A 26,540-nucleotide genomic window follows, 5' to 3' on the forward strand; every position below is an offset into this window, starting at 1 on the left:
TTGCGATGTAGGCTACAAGCGTCAAGTGACAGAACAAGTACGTAAATAAATAAAAAAAAGCTCAGGTTATCCCGGGTGGATCTTTTGAATGCGTCACCAGACAAACGTTCGTTTTACCCGATGAAAGCTTTGCCCAGATGAAGACAAGTCCTCTTGTTGAAACGTTGGCAAGCACCCTGAGGCTGTACCCTCCCTTGTTCACTTTGTGTATGGCAAGAACCATCTGCCCAACCCCTCTCTACCGAGGTGCCATAGGTAGGTTCGTTATATCCGATGGGGAAAACTTACGGTAGTTGTATCTGAGGTCAACACACTAAGCTCGTTCATTACATCTGAGGTCCAAACATGATGTTCGTTATACCCGAGGTGGCACACTAAGGTTCTTTATATCCGAAGCTAACACACGAAAGGTAGTTATACAACAGGAGGCACACTAAGGTTTGTTATACCTGACGTAGAATACCAAGTTCGTATAAGTATTGTGCTAACTTCGTACATAGCTCAGTAGGCAGGTTCCCACCTGCCCGCTGATTACGATAGTAAAATTTTATTAAACATAAATGAAAATTCAGACTCCCGCATGCTCTTGGAAAGTTTAGCATTGTATTAAGTTTAGACGCATTTGTTAGTTTCGACATTCCTTTGAGTAATGTTAGGGAGCTAGATTTATTATCATATAAACGGTAAAGAAAGTCATTGTTTTCACGGCAGACCCTCTCCCTTTTCTTAACTATGCGCATCTCTGCTGCTGCATGTTGATTTGTAGGGAAAGCTGGTGGGTTTTACTGAGGGATTGGAGCGATTGGTCAAGATCGCAGGCATGTAATTAGCGACTCGCTTTCCATCCAGAAGGACAAGAAGCCCTGAATATTTTGTATTAGTTATACTACAGCACTATAGCACCAAGTTTTGCCTCTCCGTCTAAAAAGGAATCGATATGACAAAGCTTTTTCGGTTCGTTCGTGAGACAAAAAATAAAAAAAACACTGGCTACCAACTGGGAACTGCGTAAGCCCACCAAATTGCACAGGAATGACACTGCGGACAGTCGGAAAAGAAACAGCGAGGGAGCAGGAAAGAGAGTGGCACTGTAACAAAGAGTAAGTATTTTATTCGACGTGTAAAAGCATGTCGCTAGGAAGTGGTTTTGAGAAAAAAGGACGCCCAAGAAAGGGGGCAGGAAATAGTAAAAAGAAAAAAATGAACAAAAATGGACGGTAATTAAATTGGAGTGAGGACACATGAAATGGGAACGCAAGAGATTTTTCAGGTTTGCGCACGACCTATGTCCTCTAGATAGGGGGGGGGGGCGGAGTCCAGTGCATGGCCACAAGATACGAAGCGGAGACAAGAAAGCTGTACTCTTTCATGGGTCCTGTGTCCTGTGTCGAATAAAACGGAGAAACACAAAGTCAGAAGTAATGCGCTGATTAGAGTTTATTGACCTACCAAAAACAAGAATTAGCTCAACTACTTTTTCCCAGGCTAGAAGTAAAGTTTAAAAGACTCGGTTGGTCTTCGGCGTGTGTGGGCTTGCGGTAACTCAGGCTCCGCCTTCTGCCGTGGCTGCGAGCACGCAGTTCTGAAAGGGCAAAAGAGAGTGCGGAGTTGTGAAGCCCTGCCAGAGAGTTAATCGGTTATGACGCTGTTCAACGAGCCCGATTGGTTATTTAGCTGTGTGTATACCTTGGGGAGCCGCCGCCGAGCTAGATGACACGAATCTAACGTCAGGGAACCTAAGCGTTAATTTACTCGTTAATTTAAGAAAATTTAATGCACACGCATCTAGCGGCTACAAAATTTTCACTAGATACTTATTTCGATAGATAGGCAGCGTGTAAATAGAAATTCGATGCATGCTTAATTTAATTAGAGAGGCAGGATTATCTATAAATTTTATGGAATGGTATTGCTGTTCAAGAGCTCTACGTATTGATCAGAAATAACCACGGATACTTCCCGGATGCGCAGAGTTTGTTTCGAAAAAAATAAAACTGGACGCGAAAAGAAACAAACACAAACTATAAAGGAAATAAAGCAGTTTGATTTGTTTATCAAAGCTTTGGTACGGGATTTGGGGAGGGGGGGCGTAAGGTTTCGGCGGAATTAGCCATTTGTTTTGTCACGCCTTGTAATTAGTTCCACTCTTTTCACAATGAATATGAATGTAACGAGATGCATTCAGCCGTGCTAGAATGTTATCCGGGAGGGTAATGTCTGTAAAGAAATGAGGATAAAATAAACAAAAGTGCAGAATTGTCAGGCTATCATCAGCAACCAGTTAATAGTCAGGAGGTCTCAATAAGCCAGTTTCTTAATTTTCAGTTTGATTTCTTTGCAGTGTAATCTGCACAACTAAATGCGGAACAGATAGTTTACAAACTAGGAAGCCTAGCAATATTTATTTATTTATTTATTTATTTACAGGTACCTTACAGGCCTCCAGGGAGGCATTGAGTAAGGGGGGAGCAATATATATGTGCAACAGTAGCTAGAAGAAACCAAAAATGCGTAGAAGCAAACACTGTTACATTGTAAAAGCTGATTACAAATTATCACGACAGTACAAAATACATGCAGAAAAACATTGAATAAAAAAAAATAGAATATAAATACGACATAATAGTAACGGGGGAAAAAAAAGAACATGAGCAAATACACAGGAAGGCAAATGGGCTGATAAACAGGGTGTGACAAAAAAAAAACAGGCATGACTCGGGCAAAGCAAACGTGCTAGGTGTTATCTATATAATGTTTGACCAGATGATTATGAAACGTGTCGTGGTTGCGCTGCGATGCAATGCAGTTTGGAAGATCATTCCATAGACATATAGCACGTGGGAGCGGAGAAAAGTGAAAGGAAAAGTTAATATCAAATGAATGTAGCAATAACAATTGGAAGAGTGTGCTTAAAAAATTACTCGATCGTCCGCAGACTATGTTTAGTTTACTGGGGCTACTGGTCGGAAGACAATAGTTGAGTTAATTGCAAAGTTAGATTGGAAAGCTGTGGATATCGCTCTTTGCGAAGACGTCGCGACCTTGTAAGCCCTGGAAATCTCCATAAACGAAGGACAACCTACAGAGTTTTTCAGCCCACAGGGTCGACAATGATAATCTCTCGGGGCTCTATAGTGGTCTAAAAACTTGAAGTCTGAAAGATCCCCATTGAGTTCTGCTTTATTCGGTACTGGCGGCTCGCAAATGCCCCTACTCGCTTAGTGTGCCCTAAAACTGGGCATGTTTCTACTGCACTGTCTTCACTATGTTCCTGCCTGGTGGGCGAAACACCTTGTAGTATACGAGTTTTGGAAATCAGGTTCCCGTAATCAAACACGTGCTTTATTTTTATTGTAGCGCAAATTGGCGCGAATGACATTACAATCAAATTCGAAGGCAATCGTGAATTAGTTTGACATACCGGATAATTACATATGTATAGCTCAGCTGGAAACAAACGCTACATCTTATACTACACGCCACGCTGAATTATTGAAGGTGGTCACTGCTCGTTCCAATTATGGCAGGGAAGCATTGTCTTATATTTTACCTACACCTTTTACCTAATACACCTGGAAGCGATTTCGGTCACACTACGGCTCGTACACTACGGCCCATTTTATTGCATGAATTAAAAAAATTTGATTTTTTGTTACTCTCTTGTATTGCTTAAAAAAGGCAGTTTTGTATTTTTTATTTGTTAAAATGTCGAAATGTTCATGTCTGCTCCTGTATTGCCTTGTAGAGGGGACCGTGGGGTCTGGTCAAACTGTCTTTGAGCTTTTACAAATGACCCCCTCTATGCGCTATCATGGAAAATAAAGGTTATTATTATTTTGAGTATGAAACTAGCAACAGATGAGCTTATTCATAACCTAAAAGCGAGAATACATTGCGTCCACTCTGGTGACCCGCTTCTTGAAGCCACGTGTCGCCATCCTGCGTCCTGGCTGCGCATTGTTCTCTAGGCGTTGCTTGACTAAGCCTGCTTCGCATTGAAGCCACTGCGAACGTTGCTTAGGAGCTATCTAGCACGTCGTGTCTTAAGATGTCTAACAGTGTTACGAGTACTATATAAGCAGTATAGTATAGTAGTTTTCCGCAACGCCTTCGGCCGCGAAGGGCGCCATTCGGGGGCTGTCGTTAGGATTTTTCCAGGTTGGCTTCAAGGCATGACAGTGATGTTCCGACGAAAGTGAGTACCATAAACCGAAGGACACCTTCACGGACACCCCTTTGTTGACCTCGTCACGAGCCTGCTCAGTTCTAGCGCTGCTAGCAGATGCAAAAGCCGCGCAGCCGACCCGCCTTTGCGCGCTAGGGGCAGGGCGCGCAGTTCTATATACCGAACGGCCGGTAAAATCATAGTTCGATATGCAACCCGACATTCCTATAATTTTACACAGAATTTTCAATGGTAGATTCTGGGTGTTCTACATAGCCGATAACTCGGAATATCTAGCTACGTTCGATATATCCAGGCTCGAATGTTGTTCAAGGATGGGCCGCAAGATAGAGACAGTAAGCAGGAGTGAAACAAGTCAGGTGTGAGATGGCTAGAGAACCAGACCTCAAGGTTACCCTAAAGAGCATCCAGGTGGCGAGAATAGTCTTGGCGACAAAACTTTAGAACAAACCAATATGGAAAATTAAAACATTTACACCGTTACCTTCAAATGGTCCGAAAAAGGCAACGTTTTAACTTTGAAACACTACGTATGGTCCGCACCCTGCATTTCAGAAAGAACATGCAAGTTACCGACCTAAAGGAGAGTAAATGGGAAATAATACAGAGCCCTGCTCTACGCCGCTTCTTTTCATCTGCCTTCTTTCACTTCTTACTTAGTGCAATATGATTGGTGGCCTGGAATTTAAATGACGCAGTATCTGTCTCACATATCTCGGCGGACATCTCCACCGCACCTCTAGAGAAGTAAGGAATGTGGGAGTGAAAGAAGAAAGAGAGAAAGAGGTACCGTAGTGGAGGTCTCCGGAATAATTTAGACCACCTGGGGACCTTTAACATCCACTGACATCGCACATCACACGGGCGCCTTCTGCGTTTCGCCTTCATCGAAACGTGGACACCGTGGTCGTGTTTAAACTCAGGTACTCAGGCTCAGTAGCCGAGGGCCCTGGCCACTGAACCACCACGGCGGATATTGTACTATACCCTCACTTCGTGGTTCAGGCGTCCCCCGAGAGTGAGACAAAGTTACTGTGCCTCTCCTTTCCTCACAAAACGTTTCCATTTTGTGGTTCCAAGCCCCACAACTTCGCGGCAGCGCAGAGCAATGCCTAGCGTGAACCAAGAGTGAAGCAACTCTGCGGCTGATAGCTGCATAAGGAAGCAGATTTGTGAGGCAAATTTGAAATTTACTCAAAATTGTACTAGGGGTGGAAGGGATTTCCTGTTTAAGAACATGCGTGTTATGGGAATTCAGAACTGTGGCGCATTACAGAAGACTCACCCAAATTTCGTCGTACACAGTCAGCTCCTGGTCCGTCAGCTCCGAATTGTCCTGCGTCAAAATACACCTCATCATCATTTGCTCACAAACTGATGAGGCGGAAACAGAGATGCAACAGGTGCCTTGCTTAGCGGGCCCAGCTTTTCGCGACAGGCCTCATCCATCAGCACGAATGGGCGAACGCTCTGCGATTTCAATGCCATCCGCACCACTCAGTTCCGCCATATCAAGCCCTATCCCACTACCTGTTCTTAAGCTCTCCCTATTTTGTAGCTTTCGTGCCGGCTGCGGACATGTATGAGAAGGGCCGAGTAGTCTTTGGCTAGTGACATGCCGCAGGATCTGGGCGAAAATATTTGGATCTCTTTTTCTCCGCTAGGTAGTCCTTTACGCTCAAGAGGAGACACGAGAACCCACCCAAACGGGACCTGTGCCTTTCTTGCGCCACATTTATTCTCAAGTTCCAGAAATTATGAACTGCAATGAGCGGCTTCAACTGGGCCAAATTTTCGCTTTTGTATATGATCCCTTCCCAAACATGCGCGCAGCTCGAGGGCGGCATAAGGGAAGCCATAAAAAATGGCTGGGGTTCAACGTCGCTTGAGCCTAGTTATACGAGTGAAAGCCGTGTTAAGCATGGTCTCCACTGTCTCAAATCAAATGTCAAGATCAAGGGTCAAGGTCAAACGTCAATGTCACCCAGTGCTCATACACATATGATCACGTGGTCATACCACCATAGCTTGGGCCACATCACCACGTAGTTTGGTTTGACCTTGTGAGGCATAGAAGGTCAGTGTCGATGGGGTGATCACTCTGTGAATACAAATTTCAAGGTGAAGGTCGAGGGAAAAGGTCAAAGTAAGGTACTCAATTGTCAGTAATATGATCACGTGTTGATACCACCATAGCTTGGGCCATACTACCGCACTGTTAAGTTCTGTTTGACCTTGTGAGACATTGAAGGTCATTGGCTCATCCACTTCGCAATAGGAAGTTATACCCCGAGGAGCAGAGCTTTCACTCTAAAGAGAGATCCCATACGGTCTACTGATTTAAGTACGACTCAGCTTCCTCGCCCGTCAAAGCTGTCAGCCCGTCTAGAATTCCTATATGACACTGTTAAATGGACGCTGAGGAAAAATTCATTCAGTGTTGCTGTTTTGTTAAATTCGATTGTTTTTTTTTTTTCCAGTACCTTTGTCGGCGTTCGATCGGAAGCAAAAGAGGTATTTTACTGCTTCGAAGTTCACACTTGATATTTCGGAGCAAAACTGGTGACGTGAAAACAGCGGCGGGCAAGCTAGCGTACCTTGAGAAAGTCAATTATTTTAGACATATACTTTGAACCCGTAAAAGCTCACGGCATGTGAATTACAGATAAATATAATTTAAGAAATTTGCAGAACCGCATGCCAAACTTGTGTATGTGCACAGCAATCCACCATAAGAGCCTCTGTATTATATCAAGGCTGTCTTCTCTTATGTATTATTCATTTCGGTCATAGGTTTCTTTTTTCCTAGCTCTTTGAGATTTCAATCTTTCTATGTGTTACATAGCACATTTGGCTGGTTAATGACTTTTTCGCCCTTTGCACTTTTTGTTCTTTCTTTGCATAAATCTGTCAGCTTAATCTACTCTAATCTTCGTAATCTACTCTAATCTTGATCGTAATCTACTGTGATCTTGGTATTCATTTTATATATAAGCCAATCCACTCTGTGGCCCGCGAGTCCGCAGGGTAATAATAACGAAATGAATAAAAAATATTAAGTCTTTCTTTTCGTCATCTTGTAGTTCGAAGCTCACCTAGTTTATACCGACGTGGCCATTAATGAATTCTACATTTTACAAAGTCATTTATGCAGCATATACACCTTTAGTAGCACACGTAATCGACCGAATATTGGAAACGTATTGTGAAACGTCGGTCCATAAAGGACCAGGGTGAGACCATCCATTTGTCATACTGGGCCGGTTACCTGTAGTGCTCGGGACTTTGAAAGAAATAGGCTCAGCTTATTGCTTTCCAGTGTGCTCTTCGTCAAGGCACTGAAGTGGTGCCCGGAGGTGCCTATGCAAAAATGATTGCGCTAAAAGGTGCCTTGCAAGCCCTGGAATGAATTTCTGCCCAATGAACGAAAGCCGGAAAGCTTGGCTACATTTTCCAGAACACTATACGGAGGCGTAAACTTCTTACCAGTACCACGTAAAGTCAAGAACAAGTCACTGCTTTTCTCGAAGCGAAGAAATTCTTTCTGGGGAACAGGTGGCTGGTCTTTTGTCTGATCTGATCCCTTTGATCCACCAACATTCGATGCCTTAGGTTTAATGATCGCCCCTCGAGACAGTTAGTCGTTTTACTGTCAACATCACTATTTTATCACATATGTGCTTATTGGCCAGTTTATCTTTAATTTTTCATGTGAAATTTTTTCTGTGTGTGGCCTTTTCTTTTTTTGAACTATATGTAGTGTGAAATAGAGATTACTTTGAAATGTCAGGCGTTTTTCAAGCCTGGGCATCGGACACTTCACTTCTGAGCAATTACAGTGTTGTATTCTGACTGACATGTAAATGATATGCAATTTAGCCGGTCACTGGTCGAGGGGTGGTTGCACATCAGCCGTGCTGGGCAGGATCAGCGTTTTTTAAGCCACCCATTTCTCCACCTGCATTCTTTTGGCGAAATAGGTGCTTGTTGACTCAAACAAACAAACAAACAAACAAACAAACAAACAAACAAAAAAGAAACAAACCGTTACCATATTAAGATAGAACATTTAATAAACGCAATAAATTTCTTACCCTGATATGTTTTACTGAGTTCCAAAAGCACGCCGCAACCTGAAAAATTGAGATAACGCTGTTTTATTAGCATGAAAACAACTCTGCCAGAGCTTTGATATTGTTGAAGCAAAAGCCGTTTGCGTTCTATTGAAATGGCATGTAAGAATGTTTTAACAATCGCCAGAATATCAGTAGCGTTTTGAAGTTTTATTTCACAAAGATGAGGCTTAGTCGCAGCCAAGGCCACACTCACGCCTCCTGAAACTGAACGCAAGCCACTCTGATCATACCGCTACTGGAAGTCTGCGCTGTCTGTGTGACAATCCAGTTTGCACCCTCCCACTCCTTAACATCACAGATAATCTCTACACCGACAATATGGTTTTCATCAAGCTCCTGAACACTCAGTTCGTTGACCACTTCCTTGGTATGTTTTCAATTAAGGGTCCCATGTATCTGAAATATTTTTTGTTTGTCTGATTGCTTTTCTAGCCATTTGAGACAAGAAATCTGGCGACCGCCAACAGTGAGGAGCGATATTTACTCTGCCAAAATATACCGGTTTTGAAACAATGTATGGCGCACAAAATTTAACACAATTCTCCACTAGCATTCGAGGCTAATCCAACACAGTGGTGATCACAATCGCGCGACTAATGAGCGCAACAAATTATTCATCAATCATCACCCCATCATCACCCTTTTGGTCATCAAGCCAGCGATCTCGCGCCGCGCGCTAGCGGTGCGGCTGCCGCCGCTGCTTATCCTTATCTTCCTTTTTACACATGATTTATTATTTTTTTTTCAATATGCCAGTTTAAAAAGAAATAAGTTTAACTTTTAATATAGGCTCTAGACGTCAGGTTTATCACGTGGCAGTTGAATGTTAGGGATCTGATTAGAAAAAAACTGTTTTTAACATAACAGTTCCGACAGAGTGCCCATGGTGCCATGTTGGTCCATAGAGTGAAAATGTACGGCGCAGTACAGAACAGCGCTGACAAATCAATCAATCAATCAATCAATCAATCAATCAATCAATCAATCAATCAATCAATCAATCAATCAATCAATCAATCAATCAATCAATCAATCAATCAATCAATCAATCAATCAATCAACTGTTAGTTAACTATTATTCGAGGTATTCAGTTGATTTATAAAAAATGATCAATTGATCAATCAATTCATGAAAGGTAACAAAAATAAAAGCGAAGACTTAAACTTCAATGAACACATAGATATCGCTGAGGCCTTCGCACGCACCATGCTGCTTTTCTCAGCAGAATCTGAAATCCCTGCTTTGGACGCCACACATTCTGCTCCCAGAGCATATATCTTCGGAAGATACTGCGAAGGAAAGGCAAGAAAAGAGTGGATTAGCACACCGATCAAGGTCGTCACGCAAAATATTTTGCGTACAAGTCGATGCAAGTATTAGCTGCTAACTCTGGGAGGAGAGCACACTGACCCCGTGAAACGTTGTACGACATCGGTTAAACCTCCCGGCGCACTCGTCATGGGGAAACCCGTGCATCGAACCGCATTAGCCTTATCGGTACATAACCTGCATCTTTACCTCTTCGGTGTAGAGCTGACTGTATCGACACCACGGATTAATAACCCTGCTGCACGGGTGTTTCTAATACCGTTGAACCGAATGTCATTCGACTCTACTGCCGAGCTTACGCTACCGCATAATAATTGGTTCTAATAAGGGAGTAATTACTCATTGACATCCACCCGAGCGCAGCCATACGGCTGCAATATTTGACCAATAATTGGTTCTGATGAGATTCAAGACGACAGACCTCTGCAGAGACACCCCAGATTTTGGATTCGAAATGCATGCATTCGAAACGCGAACAAAGTCAGCACCGACCAATAGCCGTCGCCTTCGCTTCCCGGCGCCCACAGCCGCGCCACGTGACTATACTTCGGCTTTCTGGTCTTGGTTCCGACATCTACTGCCACGCTTACTTCTGCTACTTGTCTAGGAAGTAGCTCGTGTACTCGCTGGGTGAGTGCTTGAATACAGCTGCTGTATTCCTAGTAACCTCACCTATGTAGCCGACACAGGAATTGAACCCCTGACCCTCGGGTTGCGAGTCGAACAAGCTACTTCTACGCCAGGCAGGCATGTTCGTGCGGTTTGGTTAAAGTCGTGCTTTATATTAATGTCATGTAGTCTTTCACATAATGACTGTCATTATGAAAAAATTGGCAGTGGTTTAGCTCTGGTTAAACCTGCAGGATTGCGAAAGCAACATCTGCGCGTAGCCATATGTTGTTTCGTGAGCTACATTGCCCGCAAACTCGCCGTTTAGCGTGCTCTTACAGGATTATACTGCGCATGCGCGAGGAACAAGTGACGTCACTACGCACAGCTATCGTGCCGGCGGCCCCGGCACGCTAGCTATGCGCCGCTACTGCGCATGCGCAACTGACGAGCGCGGCGGCGGCACCTCTGAGTCACCCGCGCAGCGACGGCGGCGGCGCGCCAGCTGTGCGCCGTGTGACGTCACTGCTCCTCGCGCATGCGCAGTATGGCCTTTCGTCAGCTCCGCGAAATGGCTCGGCGACTCGCGTAGTGTTGCTTTCGCAACAAAAGGAAACTGTGTCCTTGTCTGCATGGGCAGGAGGAACCGCTGTCGCGTCATACTTTTAAAGGTGCAGTGAAGAGGATTTTGAGCTCGACGTTTTACGGCGGAAACTCAGTCTATACACTCCGAGAATTCTTACAAACTTCGAATTATTGCTATTTGCGACCGATTTCCCTATTAAATTGAATTAAACTTCCCGGCTTCTGCAATTTTCGTTTTTTGAACCCGCCTCTAAAAATGGGAGGAGTCAGCCAACCCGCGGAGTGCATTTCAGCCGGTCGCTTTCGTTTTTATTGTGTTTGTTAGGTTTTCCTGAATAAGTAGTCTCGGTCGCAGACAACATAGCTGCAATTTAGGCCTACGGAAATAAAAATACGTGTGGACTCTGTGCTTTGCGTATAACTCCGCCGATGGCAGAGCGGCAAACCGTCACGCGACTAGCTGAAAGGCACTCCACGCGTTGGTTGACACCTTCTTTCGGAGGTGAGTATAAAAGAAGAGAAAAGGCGGGAGTCGGCACGTTTAATTCAATATAATAGGGAAATCGGCCGCGGGAGATCAAGTTCCCACGATAAAGACAAGCTAGAGTCTTCTTCAGTGCACCTTTAAACTCAGAGCTTATGTGTCCACCCAACTTTTTAAATTACCTTATTCCGAAGTACGTTTAGTGTGACCATTAGCATTAATTTAAATGGCCTAATTTTTTTTATCCAGAAACGACGGCGACGAATGAAGCTGGCCGCCTCTGACATTGCTCGGCAGTCTGGGTCGCACCAGTGCTTGCTATTCATTGCATGCGCGTCCTGCGATGTAAGCAGTAGTGGATTTCAGGTTATCAGTCTTCAAAGAACACTTTATTTCCATTTGCATTCGCTTAAACTTGCGAATTCGCTCTCCACAGCTGTTGAAATCACACGCACGAACTCTTCGGACACGCTAGGCCTACTCGTCGCGGAAGGGGGTCGTCGTCGATTAAGTTAAGAATTTGGCGAGCGCGTATCGCTAGTTAAAGTCGAAGTTCGCACATGTGTATGTAGACGCTCGTTCCGTCTCTTTTTAATACGGATCAAGTAGGGGCAATCGCAGATATAGTATTCACTCCGTCGTCTCATCAGTCTGAAGTTTGAAGCAGCAGCAGTGGCGAGAGCGCGCCAGCTGTGCGCAGTGACGTCACTCGCTCCTCGCGCATGCGCAGTATGGTCGACGTAGGGAGCACGCGAAACGACGAGACTGTGGCAAATGCAGCTCACGCTAGAAAAGCTTATTTGGATGACTGGTAAAAATTTTATAATCTGCTTTGCAGCTCTACGTGGCGATATTTTGGCGCATGCGCTGTCTCTAGACTATCTGCATTCCCAAGGTCAGTGGGCAGCTGTAGCTTTGTTCGCTAATGAGCGGAGTGCACTAGTGCAAGTGATGACTGCGTAGTGCGCCAGACCTGTACGTGACGGCCGCTGCGGTGGCTCAGTGGTTATGGCACTCGGCTGCTGGCCCGAAAGACGCGGGCTCGATCCCGGCCGCGGCGGTCGAATTTCGATGGAGTAAAAATTCCAGAGGCCCGTGTACTGTGCGATGTCAGTGCATGTTAAAAAACCCTATGTAGTCGAAATTTCCGGAGCCCTTCATTACGGCCTCCCGCATAGCCTGAGTCGTCCATGAAAGGCGCACTAAAGAGGAATCTGAACTCGCCCTTTAACTGAGGGAAACTAAACGTTCCGAGCATCCTTAGAAACTTTGAATTATTGTCCAGCGCGGATGATATCCCTAATTTAAATCGGGTTAAACGTCCCGGCTCCCGCCTTTTTTCGAACTCACCGCTGACGGGAGGAGGAGTCAACCAGTAGGTGGATTGCCTTTCAGCCGGTCGCGAATCGACTTGACGCTCTGCCATTGGCGGAGTGATACGTAGCGATCGGCGAAAGCAAAGAGTCCACGCATATTTTTATTTGCGTGGTCCTAATTTGCAGCTGTGTCGCCTCTCACTGGATCTATTTATTCATGGAAACCTAAAAAAAAAATAAACGCGAAAGCGACCCGCCACGCGACTGCGGCACTCCACGCGTTAGTTGACTCCTCCTACCGTCTGCGGAGAGTTCAAATAAAGGCGGGAGCCGGGACGTTTAATCCGATTTAAATGAGAGAAATCGGCAGCACAGGACAATAATTTCAGTTTCTAAGAATGCTCAGAACGTGTAGATCGAGTTGCCTCGGTAAAAAGACGAGCTCAGATTCCTCTTTAGTCCACCTTTTGGGACGCCAAACCCCTGTTAGCCATAAACCATAAACTTGTACGTAACGCATGTGTAATTGTACGTAATTGATTTCATGTGACAGATTACATTATCTTCAGTTTTCGTAAGGAACTGATTACTTTGTGTAAGCTGTAACTTTCTCGGTGATTCAATTATAACTTTTGTTTCATTAATTTGTGACTGTTATACTGCTACATTGAGTGAACCCCATATCTTAACATATTACGAAGTAGAAATGATAGAACCAGGTTTTGGAGATTAACATCTGGGCTTCACTGTAAACAGGAAAATAGAAAGCTTCTTCTTGGCGCTACTGTTGTTTTCGTGCGCAAATAATGCAGTCAGGACGATTAAACCACCTCTAAAAGACCAAAAGGCACGCTTCTCATGCGCTTCGTTGCAACTTTCGCCGCCTGTTTTCGCGTAAAGATTTGATCCTCTCGCGGCAAGTTGTGACATGTGGGATGACTCCAAGCTTGTCACCTTTTCTGCACAGGCTGCTGCGTGCTCCGTCGTTTTATAGCCGCACTCCGCAGCGATCCTCCCTCGTCTCGTGAGTATCGACAGCATCTCCTCACTGTCAACACGTTCACGGACAACCTGCTCCAACACTCTCGCAAGGCCGTCGGCTGTGATGAATGAAGGATGAGGGTAATGCTGACTGTTACGTGGGATGGGACTGTTCGTTCCGCTATTCATGCTTTCCCGTTAGAATATCACCGGTGGTAGGGATAAACGTACCATGCTAACATTTCTGGCTTTGTAGAATTCGCAGTCATCCCCTTTGGCTTACAGGCGCGCCTCCTGATGCTCTGCCGGTAGTAGTATTATTAAGGAGAAAGCCTTTAATGCCTCATCGTTGTCGACATAAGCTTGTCAGCAGAGGTGTCACGTTTTTCGGTTGGTCGAAATGGTTAGGCCGTCAGAGTGCGCGGATTCGCAGTAATGAGGTAACCCACGGGAAAAAAGAAAGTTAAAAAAACATAAATAAAAAGAAACAAAGAATGAAAAAAAGTAAAAGAAACGAGAAATCAAAATAACTAAAAATGAAAAACCTTTATGTTGATAACTTTTCTGACGCCGTCACTACTTCATAAATTTATCATTATGCTCATGACATCTCCCTTGTTTACCATAGTTTCAGTTTCGACGCCATTCTTCCAAACCTTCAAGCAAGGAGATAGCATCCGCTTGACAGATTAGATAAGACCTAATATACTTCATGTCAAACAATAAAAAAAGGTGCTGCGGGTCTGTAATCTTTGCAAAGTAGCAATAAAAATATGACACTGTAATTTTGCGAATTACGTTACCAGAACATTAAAAATATCTTGTGTACAAGACGGAATGCCTACAAATATGATCGAATGCAGTGAAAATATCCTAAAATATACAAAATCGTGCGCAGCCAGTTAGCAGCGTCTATAACCCGGAATGCGAAATGATGAGTGAAGATCGCTTTAAGATGGCCGTCTACGTATTTTACGGCAGCTCTGATACGTCTCCGGTGAGTTACATACTTTTTCGGTTGTCTTGTTTTGATAGCACGAACGCTTTGAAATAGTTAAAATTCGGTGATTTTTTATGTCAGTTAGTTTTTGTGAGAAAAATGAGTAGAGATACGTACTCAGGGTTCAAAAGTACGTTTGAGTCACAATGTAGGTATATGGGGTACCGATTGAAACTGTATAAGTAAGACCTTCACTATGGCGTCCCTCGTAGCCTGAGTGGCTTTGGGACGTTAAACCCCCATAAACCATAAATAAGCGTCTCGGGGGGTGAGAATTTTTTTCCGGAAGCTTGGCGTACTGGTTCGATAAACAAGGAAAAATGAGAATTTTGTCCTAAAATTTGCAGTAATTCATGAGGGAATAGGTTATAAAAATCTCGCAGTGGGGCCAGTGTCGCGGACGTTAAAAGATATACCCATTTCAGCTTTCCATCGGCGGCGAATTGCTCTTCCTCGTGACGCCGAGCGCCCCAGCGTTCAGTTCAGTTCAGTTCAGTTCAGTTCAGTTCAGTTTTATTCCTTAAAAAATTCAGCGTAGAAGAAACGAGACGCGGGCTTAAGATCTTAATTTGAAGTCCTTGGGCCTGAATTTTTTCCTGTGTCGCAGCTATTGGAATTATTTATTTTAGAGTTGACCTGTTTGCCAAGAAATTTTTCTACGGAACTTTCTGTACTTGCGTTTCAATTTACTGATCGCAATTTCCTTACGTGGGAATTGACTACTCCAGGATTTGTGGTCGAATAATTGAACTTAATTTCTTTTTTTTTTTGCCTGGCTCTTCCTACACGAAATACTGCCTTTTTGGGGGTGGTTTTATATCTGTTTACACCCCCTTTTCTCTGATCGCATTTTTTTTTCTAATTTGCGAATTCGTATTTGAACTACTGCCGTTCCATCTTCGAAGCTTGAAGAGGGGTAGGTGTAAAGTTGTACAATAGGTGAACATAGAAATTAATAAATGTATAAAACAACATGCTCACCTCCATTCGCTTCTGCGTGGGTCGCAACGCCCAACAAGAGGCACACACATAGCATCGATCGCATTCTGTTACTCAAAGATCGAAGGCTCACAAGGCTGGCCGGCTGCAATTAGATCAATTGTGTCACAGTGTAGCGCTTTGAGTTACTCGTGTCTAGCAACAGCTTATGTAACCTCGCAACGGCTATCAATCTTCTGATCTAAAGTCATTACAAGCCAGTATGACGCAACGAACGTTCTCAACCGTGTAAGACACTTGGACCAATAGCAGCTTGCTTAGGGAAACTAAAAGAATACAAAAGCTAACAACGGCATCAAGGCTGTGAAACAACATGCTAGCATGACATCAAATTGGCTCGCGCGGTTATCTCTCTCGGCTCACGGCACTGGGAAGGTCGGTACCGTGACCATGGATTTCCTGTAGGCGGGCCAGAGAACGAACTCTGCTATCGCTAGCGCAGTAAGCCCAATTATTGTTCAGACGCTCGCAATCAACGGACAGTCGCTACGCATGAGCCACACGGTGACTTCGGTGGGTGGCTACGGCAAATGATGCTGACCAGCCACTCATGGCGGATACAGCCGGGAACGCACTGTGGCAGGCCTATGAGCACTTATGTCTCGGGAGTAAAAGAAAAAATAAAGAAAAAAGCACTGCCGGTTTTTTAAGGGCGATTTTTGTCTCTGTGTTTTCGCTAGCATCTGACTAGCTCATTGTTTTATTTCTTCAGTTTTTTTTTATTTCAGTCACTACATTGCGAACACCTCTTAACGTCCTTCCTTGGCTAACACTGTTTTCTGCAATGAAATGAAGTGCACAGGGTCGAAGCGCTTCGGTCTATCGCTGGCGCCACCTTTTGAAGCTTCCTGTGACGTGACGTGCTTAAAAGATTCGTTGTAATCAAAGGGACTATTTGTGGAGTGACTGTTTAACGTTGGAAACGTAGCGATACGTCAGAAAAGAGTGCTTTATAAAACCACTATTACCAGTATACTATGTGTTACGAGAGAACTTACCTGCTACCGGGGAGTCTCCGAGGTATTCATGTGATGTCATGGCCGCCGCTTTGAGGTAAAGCCCGTCGACTCAGGAGTTTAAACCTGAGCGGGTGGTTATAAGCAGACTGGATATCCGTGGAGCCTTTCGCTGTGCTACATGCACCAGAAAATGACCGCAGCTGGGACGTCGGTGCATGCTCTCAATGTTCTCTAAGAAGAGAGGGCATGTTAAGGTTCTAATTTTGGCTCTTTTTTCAATGAATGTCGAGGTGTATTACACCTGTTTTTGTTTTTCACATGCGTCAATGCTGACTATACAAAAACAACAAAAAATGAACTCGCTGTGATTGATGCCACATGAGGTAAACAGACTTCAGAGCCAGAATATCGTTTGGGATCAGTGGAGTTCTACGTTCTTTGTCAGCGGCTGTGAATGAACGCGAACTTAATTAACGCGAGCTGGATTTCCGGTACTCGCTGCTATCATTCACTTGGGTGCGTGTTCTCACTGCATCTCGTCTTCGGACTCCTGCTTGTTAGAGAGACTGTATATTTCAAAGCGCCGCCAGAAACGTCCAGCAGGTTCTGGCATAACCTTATGGGGAGTGCTATCGATGGGGTCGCTATGTCACGAGCAGAGTATAAAGAAGGACAGGGTGAATGTCGTGATGTGCAATCTGTGGTCAGGCATCATCGTTGTAGACATCACGGAAGACATGAGGGGAGACATTACGGCAGCGTACATATCGTGTAGGGCTATAAATAAAAAAATAGGTATTAATATGATCAATCTCTAACCTTGCGGTCCAGCCATTGTGCAGTTAGCAGTACCGCTCGCACTCAACGCTCAGCGCGTAGCATGCAGTATAGGACTATTAGATATTTGTCTACGAAAAAAAAAATGTGACTCCAGTATTTTTATAAAACTGTGCCACATTTTTCACAACTGGTTTGAAGCGAGCTTTCTCACTCCGCAATTATTTACTACGCATTGCTGCTTCGTTATTTACAAAGCAGGGCATTATTTCTAGTAGCGAGCCTGTTGTACCGGACGTCACAATGATGCACCGAAAGCCACGCTTCTGGTACATTATTGTGTCGTCAGCCTGCTTGGCTGGACAGCAGAATGATTTTGTCAGCTTGCACCCAGAAACATGACGCGCATGAGTGGTAAGTGTACGTGTATGCCATGAAAACGGTGATATCGCGTAAACAGCGCTGTAGTCACGGTCGTGTGTACCATTAAGAGAAATCAACTTGCATGATCGCGCAGCTAGTTCTCATCAGACTCGGTGAAAACAACGTAATTTGCTTGCGGTCCACCACCTGCTGCTTGCATTAATCGGACGTGGTCCTTTCCTAAGCCTTGACGTACAAATTGAGACTTCTTGCTCGGAGCTTGGTGGATATCCAGAAGTGAATATACGGATGAGCTGAAGTCCCACATGACTCAAGTCATGGGCACGGAAATGAAGAGCCTCGCCTTTGACAAACTTAGTTTCAGAGTAGTGCAGCTTGGAGAGCTGTATGACTACAACTAATGCTAGCAGTTGCTTAAGGCTCAAACTACCCAACCCTAAGTATTTTCTCGGCTTATTTAATGCACTCAGTTTATTTCTCAGCTTACTCTATTACACTCGGCGCAGGTCGACAACAAGCGAGCTTTAGCTAAATAGGCGATCTACCTTCTGAGACTTTAATCTGATTCCAGACTGAAATTATTCTGAATGTTTGACTGTGCATGCAACGCTGTCTTCCAGGGATAAGTAAACCAACAGCTTTTAGTACCACTTCGAAACTCTGCCAGGGTAAGCGTCACTCTTTGTCAGTAGCTTAGCTCGACAAATTTTTATGAATAGGATAGGCGCAGGGATTGTCGCTGACGACAACTGACGTCCACATGGCCGAGCAGTACTTTGCACCAAGGTTTTTACTCTAGCGGCAGTGCACAGGAATTGTGATTTCAACCCTCTCCAGGATGGTGTTCTACGAGAGTCCTTCAATACCCTTGTGCTGGTAATGAAGCTTCCGACGAAGCTTGATACAGGGACACAAGCTGCCGCCAGGTGCGCAGCGGCATGTCAGGGAGCAATTAGGCGGCGTTAGAACTGCTGAGCTATGGCACAAACTATTGCTATAAAGGCGCTTGATTTGTGAATAGTTCTTTGTCTTTTATCGTGTGAATGTCGGTAAGCCACGCCCGCAGAACCAATATTTCAGTTTGCTTTGTGCAGAAAAGAAACACAGGAGACGACTGACTCAAGCGATGCTTATACCCTTTGCATAACTCATTGCAGCTCCGATGTGCCACGGTCGCTCCTTGACGCACTTAACATCTTCAAGCCGTGTTTCTATAGAGGAATAACTTCGGCAGAACCTGGCCGAACTGCCGCCAGGAACGTAAAATTTACCACAGAGCGTTGAAGTCCTCCATCACATGAACAAGCGCCCCTGAGCACTGCGTTACCGTAGAAGGCGAACGTTGACAGCGGAATGAACCAATCGATTTATGTATAAATAATAAATTATCCCCGAAGCTCACATGTATTCGAAATATATTAAGAAATTTCCAAGCAAACAAGCTCGCATGCATAAAATGCCAATGAATAAATTATTTCTACCCCACAGCATGTTACAAAACGTTGGCAAGTTGTAACAAAAAAAAATTGTAGGGCAGATTACTCTCTCGTGTAAGACTGATGACACAGCGACGCTGTTTCAGTTTGGTTCGACTAAGTTAACCTTGATTATACTCGTCATTTCTATCTGTAGTCGTGTACAGCACCCCCCCCCCCCCCTTCCTTCCCAAGATCAACGAACACTCAGTCATCAGTACCTACAAGTGTTTATTTCAGTACCACCCACGGACGCCTGACGCCACCTGTCGGAGAGGACGACAACTAATAAAATAGTTGTCCTCTCCGACGGGGGACGTCAGGCGTCCGTGGGTGACCTCATTCCTGCGAACACAGCCGCCATTGCACACGACTAACGGGACAACCTTTGCTTAAGCAGCATCACTGTTAAAAATTCCACATTCGACGACCTTCCACCACGGCGAGGAAGCAGTAGTTACAGGTGTGATACTTTTCCGCGTTATTCTTGAGAACAACACTATACTTAACAGAGGCGAAATCGCTGTTTACTCAGTTGAGCTGCATTATCCATCCATGCAATTGCCGAGGCCCGCCAGGCCCACATCTCTATTTGTACTTGCCTGCGCACTTTCGTAGCAATAAAAAGCAAAACTCAAGCACATAGAGCTCCTGTGTCCACAGCGCGAACCAAATAATGAAATAAGCGAGCAGGAAATGAAGGGCGCATCTGCTACTGCCCTGCTGCGTATACTAGACATCGTTTATGGCAGCGTCGCTGGAGACGTTCAAGCACGGGATAAGCACCATTTTGCGATGTGTCCTGAGGAGGTGACGGATCTGGACGGCATTCCTCGCATTGCTGGCGCGTCAACGGTCGAGATACCTCTCCGGACTTCAAAAAGGACACCGGCAGGCCTCTGATTACGAGCCGGAGCAGTCAGGACTGCTTGCGTCCGTTCCGTCCAGCACTCTTAGCGGGAGTAACGAGTTTCACCTGCTCACTGCGAGAGACGGCTGCCCGGACGCCACGAATGATCTCACTAAGGTCTAAAAGGTTTCTGTAGTAGACGCGGACGGCCGTAGACTAGAAACAAACTACCACCGTTTCCAGCCGTGGCGTTGACCATTACAACGCTCCGCGGAAATTGGCCGCAGTGACCTGCTCGCCAGTGCTCACGCTCGAGCGCGGCAGTTGGACAGCTGCTTTCTGTTGAATAGCAGCCGAGCTAAAAAGCATTATGGGACTGTGGTTGCAAGTACAGTATTTATTTGAACTCTTACTTCTCTCACACAGAGTATGCGCTTTATTCCGAAGTTACCTCTGACTTTAGCTGCAGGAAGATCTATTGCTCAATAGTCTGGATCCTGTCCAAATACACACACCGCAGTCGGCGCCGCAGGTCCTGTTTACCAGAGCACTTCATCCAAGTTTACTCAAAAGCGGCTGAAGTTAAGGCTGATACGTGTGACGACTACTACCGAACCTACATTACGCAATATCCTTGTGTAGCCTTCTGTGCTATTGAAATGGAGTTCCAGAAACGAGCTCCAGGTCACGTTTTGCTACGTGGCTGCCAGGAAGGATCGTTAAGCAAGAAATGAACCCTGCTGCGCGTTAACAAAATACAACGCTTCGTACTCACCTTTTATCGAAGCGGGAAGCGGGTACGTAACTTTGCGCGCCAACAAATACGGGCAAGCTACTCGTTTTTGCTGCGACCCTTAAATATAGTAACTTTGTACGTCAAAAAAACTGAAGTAAGGTGATCCTGGCTTCGGGCATATTACTTTTTAACAACAAGGTGCTCTTCTGATGAGTCCCACATACGTACGATGAAGAAAAAGTGCGAACTAAAATAAGGCTATTCGCGGCCGTAAAAGCGCATCGTGGTTATCGTGGAGAAGGCACTGGTCTCAGCTGTGGTTGGCGCTTTGGGGAACGAAGGCTCTTCGCGGGCGTCTTATGTGTTTGACTGTGAAGTTTGCTTCGTTGGTTAAATGCCTGCCGCCGTGCCATTTTTTTTGTGTCGTGCGCTCTTACACCTTTGCTACGTGAGCGGTAATGCTAGCAATATAGTCGTGTGAAGCTTAATCGTCACAAGCAATAAACAACGAAGTGTGGAAGTACCGAGTGGATTGTTTATTGCTCATCCGAAAAAAAAAAACTGTGGGAGGCAATGAATTTCTTCATTCCACTGAGGCGGAACCAAGGATCACGTCAATGGTCGGAGTATATGGCTTCTTCTCTTGTTTCAGGCGACTACTTCTTTCAGATTGGTATAAAAGCATGTCTGCAAAAGGACAAATATTGTACAGAAAAAATGTAAAAAAATTATCACGCACTCTATATGTCCAGAACAACACCCTCATTGCTATTAAAACAACTTGGTTTTGTTATTTTATGATCCCCAGCAGGCCAGCTGGCACGTTCTTTGGACAATGTTGTCGAGAAACCATCTTCTTAGCTAAAAGAATCTTATTTGAGTACTTTCAGAACACTTTATTGACCCTATCTATAGGTATGCGTGGTGCAGTGCACTGCTATTGGATATTGGATCACCACCATTACTGTCGCACAATGGGTAACTTTAGGATCGTGAGAACATTCTTATTGTGTCCAGTCACTCCAAGCCTTGTCCCATGGGCACATTAAAATCTAATGTTTTATAGAAGACGTCAAGAACTTTGCACAAGGTGAAAGCGCGTATAAAACTTCTCTGAGCTGAATTATATTGTTGGTGCTAGACTTGAGGAGTTATCCGTAGAAAATTATGGTTTCCGTCTATAGATATTTCCGTGACACGCTTACCTTGATTTCACCATACGCAACGGCTTCCTTCTCTGTCAGTCCTGCCGCTTCCTGCAGTTACAAGATAAAGAAAAAAAAACAGCCTTGCACTTTGATTTTAGAGGGAAAAACAACTAAATTATGGCAGGTATTGCATAGCGACACGTCAGTGTTCAAAGAGCTTGAGCACTAAATCTTCGTCGCAGTGCGAACGATAGCCAGGAACCTGATGCGTGATCTGCATCCGTTTCTGCGAGGTTAACGATACACTGTTTAGCTGGGCTATGTGCTAGACTTCTAAGAAGTTCTGCTTTTTGTAACCATTTCTTTTTCAGGCTTTCTTGCTTTCTTTCTTGCTTTGACAAATTGTGGTTTTTGCCTTGATTCACTGGACCACTCTTAGATGCTCGGCATGTCAGCACTCGTCGCATCTCTTTTAATCCTGAGCGCCATTTGTAGTGCTAGGCTGTTCAGAGGACTTCCTAATTTTGTTACTCCCCTTCGCTGAAACATGCGATTCACGAACGCGAGGACATTGGTCAGAAAAAGGGATCAAACGAAAGAAGTGGCACAAGAAAAAAACACCAAGAAAACCAGCCCGTAATGCAGCAGCGGAAGCATGAATGTAGCATTTGCAACAGCTGCCATACCTTCACACGCTTATCCGTCTCCCTGAAGCATTTTTTCACCTGCAACAGAAGACAGGAAATTCTTACTGACACAGAAAAACTGGGAACATATTAAAATGACTGAAAATAGCCAAGGATCATGTTGCTAGTTTAATGTGTACGATACGTGTGTTTAAGTCTGCCCACCTTTACGAAAGTTAATATACGAACGATAATGCAGGACACAAAACGTAAAGGGAAAAATAGATGGGCACAGAGAGTCATACTTACGGCGTCCACTTTCTCAGCGAGGTCCGAAATGTCGGCCTTCGTAGATGCGCACTTGGTGCCATCGATTACAACAGGGAGCACCATCTAAATCAGGAATTCCCAAAAGTAGAGTCATGTGGATTATTTTTTTTGTTACGTGCTAGGTTCGAGGTTATATGGACATGCAGGTTGTATGTATGTACATGCAGGTAGTATGGAAGGGCGTGTTCGAGTATCGGACGTATGAAAGCTTTCATCAGTATATCTTCCTATATTACTAGTGGCTTCAGTTGAGGGTTAGTGGGGCAGCAAGAGCTAAGTCCATAACACGCGACAAAAAGATTGCACGCTTGCTTGCATTAGGCAACTTTCATTGTGCGAAATATGAGTTTAAAAACATATGGGCTAAAATATGCACTGTTACTAAAACGATACATCCTTGATGAATATTGGTGAAGTATTTGCACCGTTCTTGGTTCATACGAGTTGCGGGAAATCGGGGCATGTAAGACTGAAAGTCTTCCAAAGTCATCGTAAAATAGTTGCATCCATGTTCCGGAAAAGCAAGCCACGTGTGAGGCGCTTGCATGCTATTTTTAGCATATATAGAAGTGTTTCGTAGTGTGATAGCAACTGATGTTTGAGATGCTATAGAAGTGTGGTTTATAATAAAGTTTTGTATTTACAGCCCTAAAGTGTAGCTGCTTCACACATCACGTAAAAAAATTCAGGGGGGGGGGGGGGGGGGCACTTTGTTGACCTAAAGTGCGGTGAGGCGAAAGCCTTAAGCGCGGTGTTGCTGCTTGTGTCACTGATATGTGGTTAAGATGTTAATCAAGTACACAACTGTGAGTTAATCTTAAATGCTGGAGACACTGGAGGGCGTTTGGGAGGCATCCGTCTGATTCGACGCCTTTCTGCAAACATTCTGCAGCGTCCTAGACAAGGAGAACTACATATGCGTTGGCAGGAAGTAGCGTAGCCATAAGCACGCTCGGCTGCGGAACGGAAGGATGGTGATTCGAACCCCATCGTACTCATAGATTTTTTTCCGGTCTGACTAGAAAAAGCGTGACACCTCTGCTGACCACCTTCTGTCGAGAACGATTAGGCATTAAAGGCTTTCGCTTAATATGGAAGCAACTGCAATCAAAGCAACAGGCAAAGAAAGAAGCAAATAAACAAATAAAAAGCCCCGTATTTTCCGGTTCTCTGGGTCTAAAAAACGAGAGTGGTAGCGACGCCTGTAACCCTCTCACTGCCATAGGTTTAGAGGTTTAGAGCCACAAAATTAAATAGGTCGCGCACAGGACAGGGCTCATTCCTTTATCGGTCTCTTTCCGACAGCCAAGTAAGGGAGCGTTGGTATGGGAGAAAACCTGAACGAATATGCTGGCGGAAGTTTCATAGAGCCACGTTACCTTTTTTAGAAGGGCTGTCTCTACTTCCGGATGCTTAGAGGTGCAGTCTACAAAAATCTTGACTTTCGAATGTATATGCCTCGACAGCTCTTCGCTTCCTGCGTGTTCGCTAATGGTCTTCTCGATGAGCTCCTTCACATCTTCCGCTGCAAGAAGGGCATGATAAGGATCTCCGTCATGACCAAGTCACAGTTACAATCTCAGATCAACAATGTTGTTCGGGAGCTATGCATTTCTGCACTGCTGAAGTTTCGGTACCTTTCGCAAAGAATATACAGTGGTATTTATATTGCGTTCCTCTTCGCCTTTGTATGAGAAGTCGATTACAAAAGAAACATTTTGCCAATGTTGATAACACCACCGCACTGGGCCAGTCCTACTGGGCATCCACTGATCCACATGGACGGCGCTTTTGTTGCCTAGCTGCATAACGCGACATCATTTATCTGCGATACCAACACTGTTCATTTCAGCGGAAGCCTGGTTCAGAGAATCACTGAAAATGTAAATTTTCATTGGCTTGAATGTTTGAAGGAATCCGCGCGCGACCTTTTTCTTTTCATTCAAAGATGTACCAGGTGGCGTATCTCCAGACAGGTAGTCCAGAAGGTCATTTTGTTGCAAGAGCCTGAGCTTCCTACATTTCTTGGGGTTATCCGCCATCCACAAGTGTTTCTTCGTAGAGACCTTGAGCTAATCTTCTTTGACTGTCTCGCTTATGCAGGTCTTTGTCACTGCGCACGTTCAGAGCAGATGGCGTATGTCCACATCAATGGCCAACTTTGAACCTTTTTGGCACACATAAGGATGTCAAGGTTCGACATCTGGTTGAGCTAAGCCCAGTAGCGTCTAAATCTTCTATATGGAATCCTATAAAATAACATAGTTGAAAACATGTGGACGGAGTGAAAGAAAAGTAGTTTGAGCTTACTCCATCTTGTTCTTGAGAGGGCACAAAGCTAAAAGGGCATGCCTGACGTAGCACCGCGGTTGAGCACTAGCATGATCAGGAGCATTATAACGTTTGTTCACCTCGTTTTACTGCTTTTATTTATTGCAACGATGTAATTCCGGTTGCCATTCAATGCCTTTCACATCAACGTCCTTCTTCAGTGTCCTTCGTGGGATTGCCCCAAAAGGACTCTGAAGAATGATATGGAGATAAATTACCGTGGTATTCGACGTATGACAGTAGCTATTATTAATATTGTTTGTGGATCAGCACCACCTGTGGAATAACACCTGAATAGTACCACCTGTGGAAAAAACGCATTCGGCAGACCAGTAGTCAGTTAACTGTTTCAGCTAAAACGCATATCTGTTAAAGAGTGCTCCAATTAGGAAAGTCTGCGGCGACTGTGGCATCCCTGCTTGGTGATTTCTAATGCTGATGGCTTGCTTTGCTCGCCAGCCTTTTAGCTGCGCAGATCATGAGCTTATATTCTCTCCACATTTCAAATGAGGCGCTTCCTTCGTGCGCAATACTCTGCTTTGCGAATGGAATCGCGGCACTAATTGAGATCCCTGGAAATGACCTGTGTACATGGGCTCAGTTTTCGTGAATGTGCCTGAACGCATTGGAAAAAACAGCCTGCCGAAGTGAGAATTTCAGCGGAGCTGTCAGTTGACGCCGTATGCTCCAAAATAGAAGTTAAGATCCTGGATTAAGTTAACTGCGAGGCCACTGATAGTGAGTGCTGTAGTAAACTATTGAAAACCCTCGTATTCTCTTCGATGCGCTTTCTCGCGTTCCCCATGTAGTCTTTAGACGGGCTATTTTTTTTTCTTGGCCAGCCATACTTAAAAACGCTACTGTGACACTTACCTTCGTCGGCTACTGCCAGACAGGTGATAGCAGCACAGAGAAAAAGGACGAATATTCGTTGCATCTTGAAATGCTCTTCAAGTCTGCTTACAAGGTGAAAGAAATCCGGCTAGCATGCGTGGTCAGCACAAGTCGTAATCAGGCTGCGTTGTGATGAGTGATGCGCATCCCACAAGTCTTTATATAGCTTCTCGTTGGTAGTCAAGCAGCTTTCTGATAGGCCTGCCCTCGAGAAATAGAGTGGCGATCTTCTAAACTTGTTTGCAACCTCGTGCAAACGACGCTCTGCGCGAGGAGGTTTTCAGAAATCACAAGAGGGGAAAGAAAAGCAGCTATTTGTATGCCTCCAAGGACTCCAATTCTGCAAAGGAAAATGGACGTTGCCAAGTTTCTTTGCTGTCAGGCTGCCGTCGAAGGCGGGCATT

General features: G+C 44.8%; 2 protein-coding genes across 3 annotated transcripts; both read right to left on the bottom strand.

Moving 5' to 3' along the window:
- Nucleotides 1–1,465: 1,465 nt before the first annotated feature.
- On the bottom strand, nucleotides 1,466–15,736 carry LOC149335983 (uncharacterized). Of its 2 annotated transcripts, XM_089554621.1 has the most exons (6): nucleotides 15,609–15,725; nucleotides 13,601–13,746; nucleotides 9,529–9,612; nucleotides 8,281–8,319; nucleotides 5,472–5,522; nucleotides 1,466–1,582 (listed from the first exon to the last, which is right to left on the bottom strand). In XM_089554621.1, exons 1-6 carry the CDS (start codon nucleotides 15,670–15,672, stop codon nucleotides 1,544–1,546), a joined length of 423 nt encoding a protein of 140 aa, XP_089410747.1. In that variant the 5' UTR covers nucleotides 15,673–15,725; the 3' UTR covers nucleotides 1,466–1,543. The 2 variants fall into 2 exon arrangements, with proteins under 2 accessions (XP_089410747.1, XP_089410748.1); XM_089554622.1 differs by lacking the exon at nucleotides 13,601–13,746 and having other exon boundaries at nucleotides 15,609–15,736.
- A 5,586-nt stretch (nucleotides 15,737–21,322) lies between these two features.
- LOC149335984 (uncharacterized) lies at nucleotides 21,323–26,289 on the bottom strand. The gene is made up of 6 exons (XM_089552501.1): nucleotides 26,116–26,289; nucleotides 24,291–24,436; nucleotides 22,891–22,974; nucleotides 22,642–22,680; nucleotides 22,013–22,063; nucleotides 21,323–21,494 (listed from the first exon to the last, which is right to left on the bottom strand). Exons 1-6 carry the CDS (start codon nucleotides 26,177–26,179, stop codon nucleotides 21,456–21,458), a joined length of 423 nt encoding a protein of 140 aa, XP_089408627.1. The 5' UTR covers nucleotides 26,180–26,289; the 3' UTR covers nucleotides 21,323–21,455.
- Nucleotides 26,290–26,540: the final 251 nt, after the last annotated feature.

The sequence above is a fragment of the Amblyomma mixtum genome, chromosome 7 (assembly GCF_055824585.1).
Source record: "Amblyomma mixtum isolate Tamu chromosome 7, ASM5582458v1, whole genome shotgun sequence".
NCBI lineage: Eukaryota > Metazoa > Arthropoda > Arachnida > Ixodida > Ixodidae > Amblyomma > Amblyomma mixtum.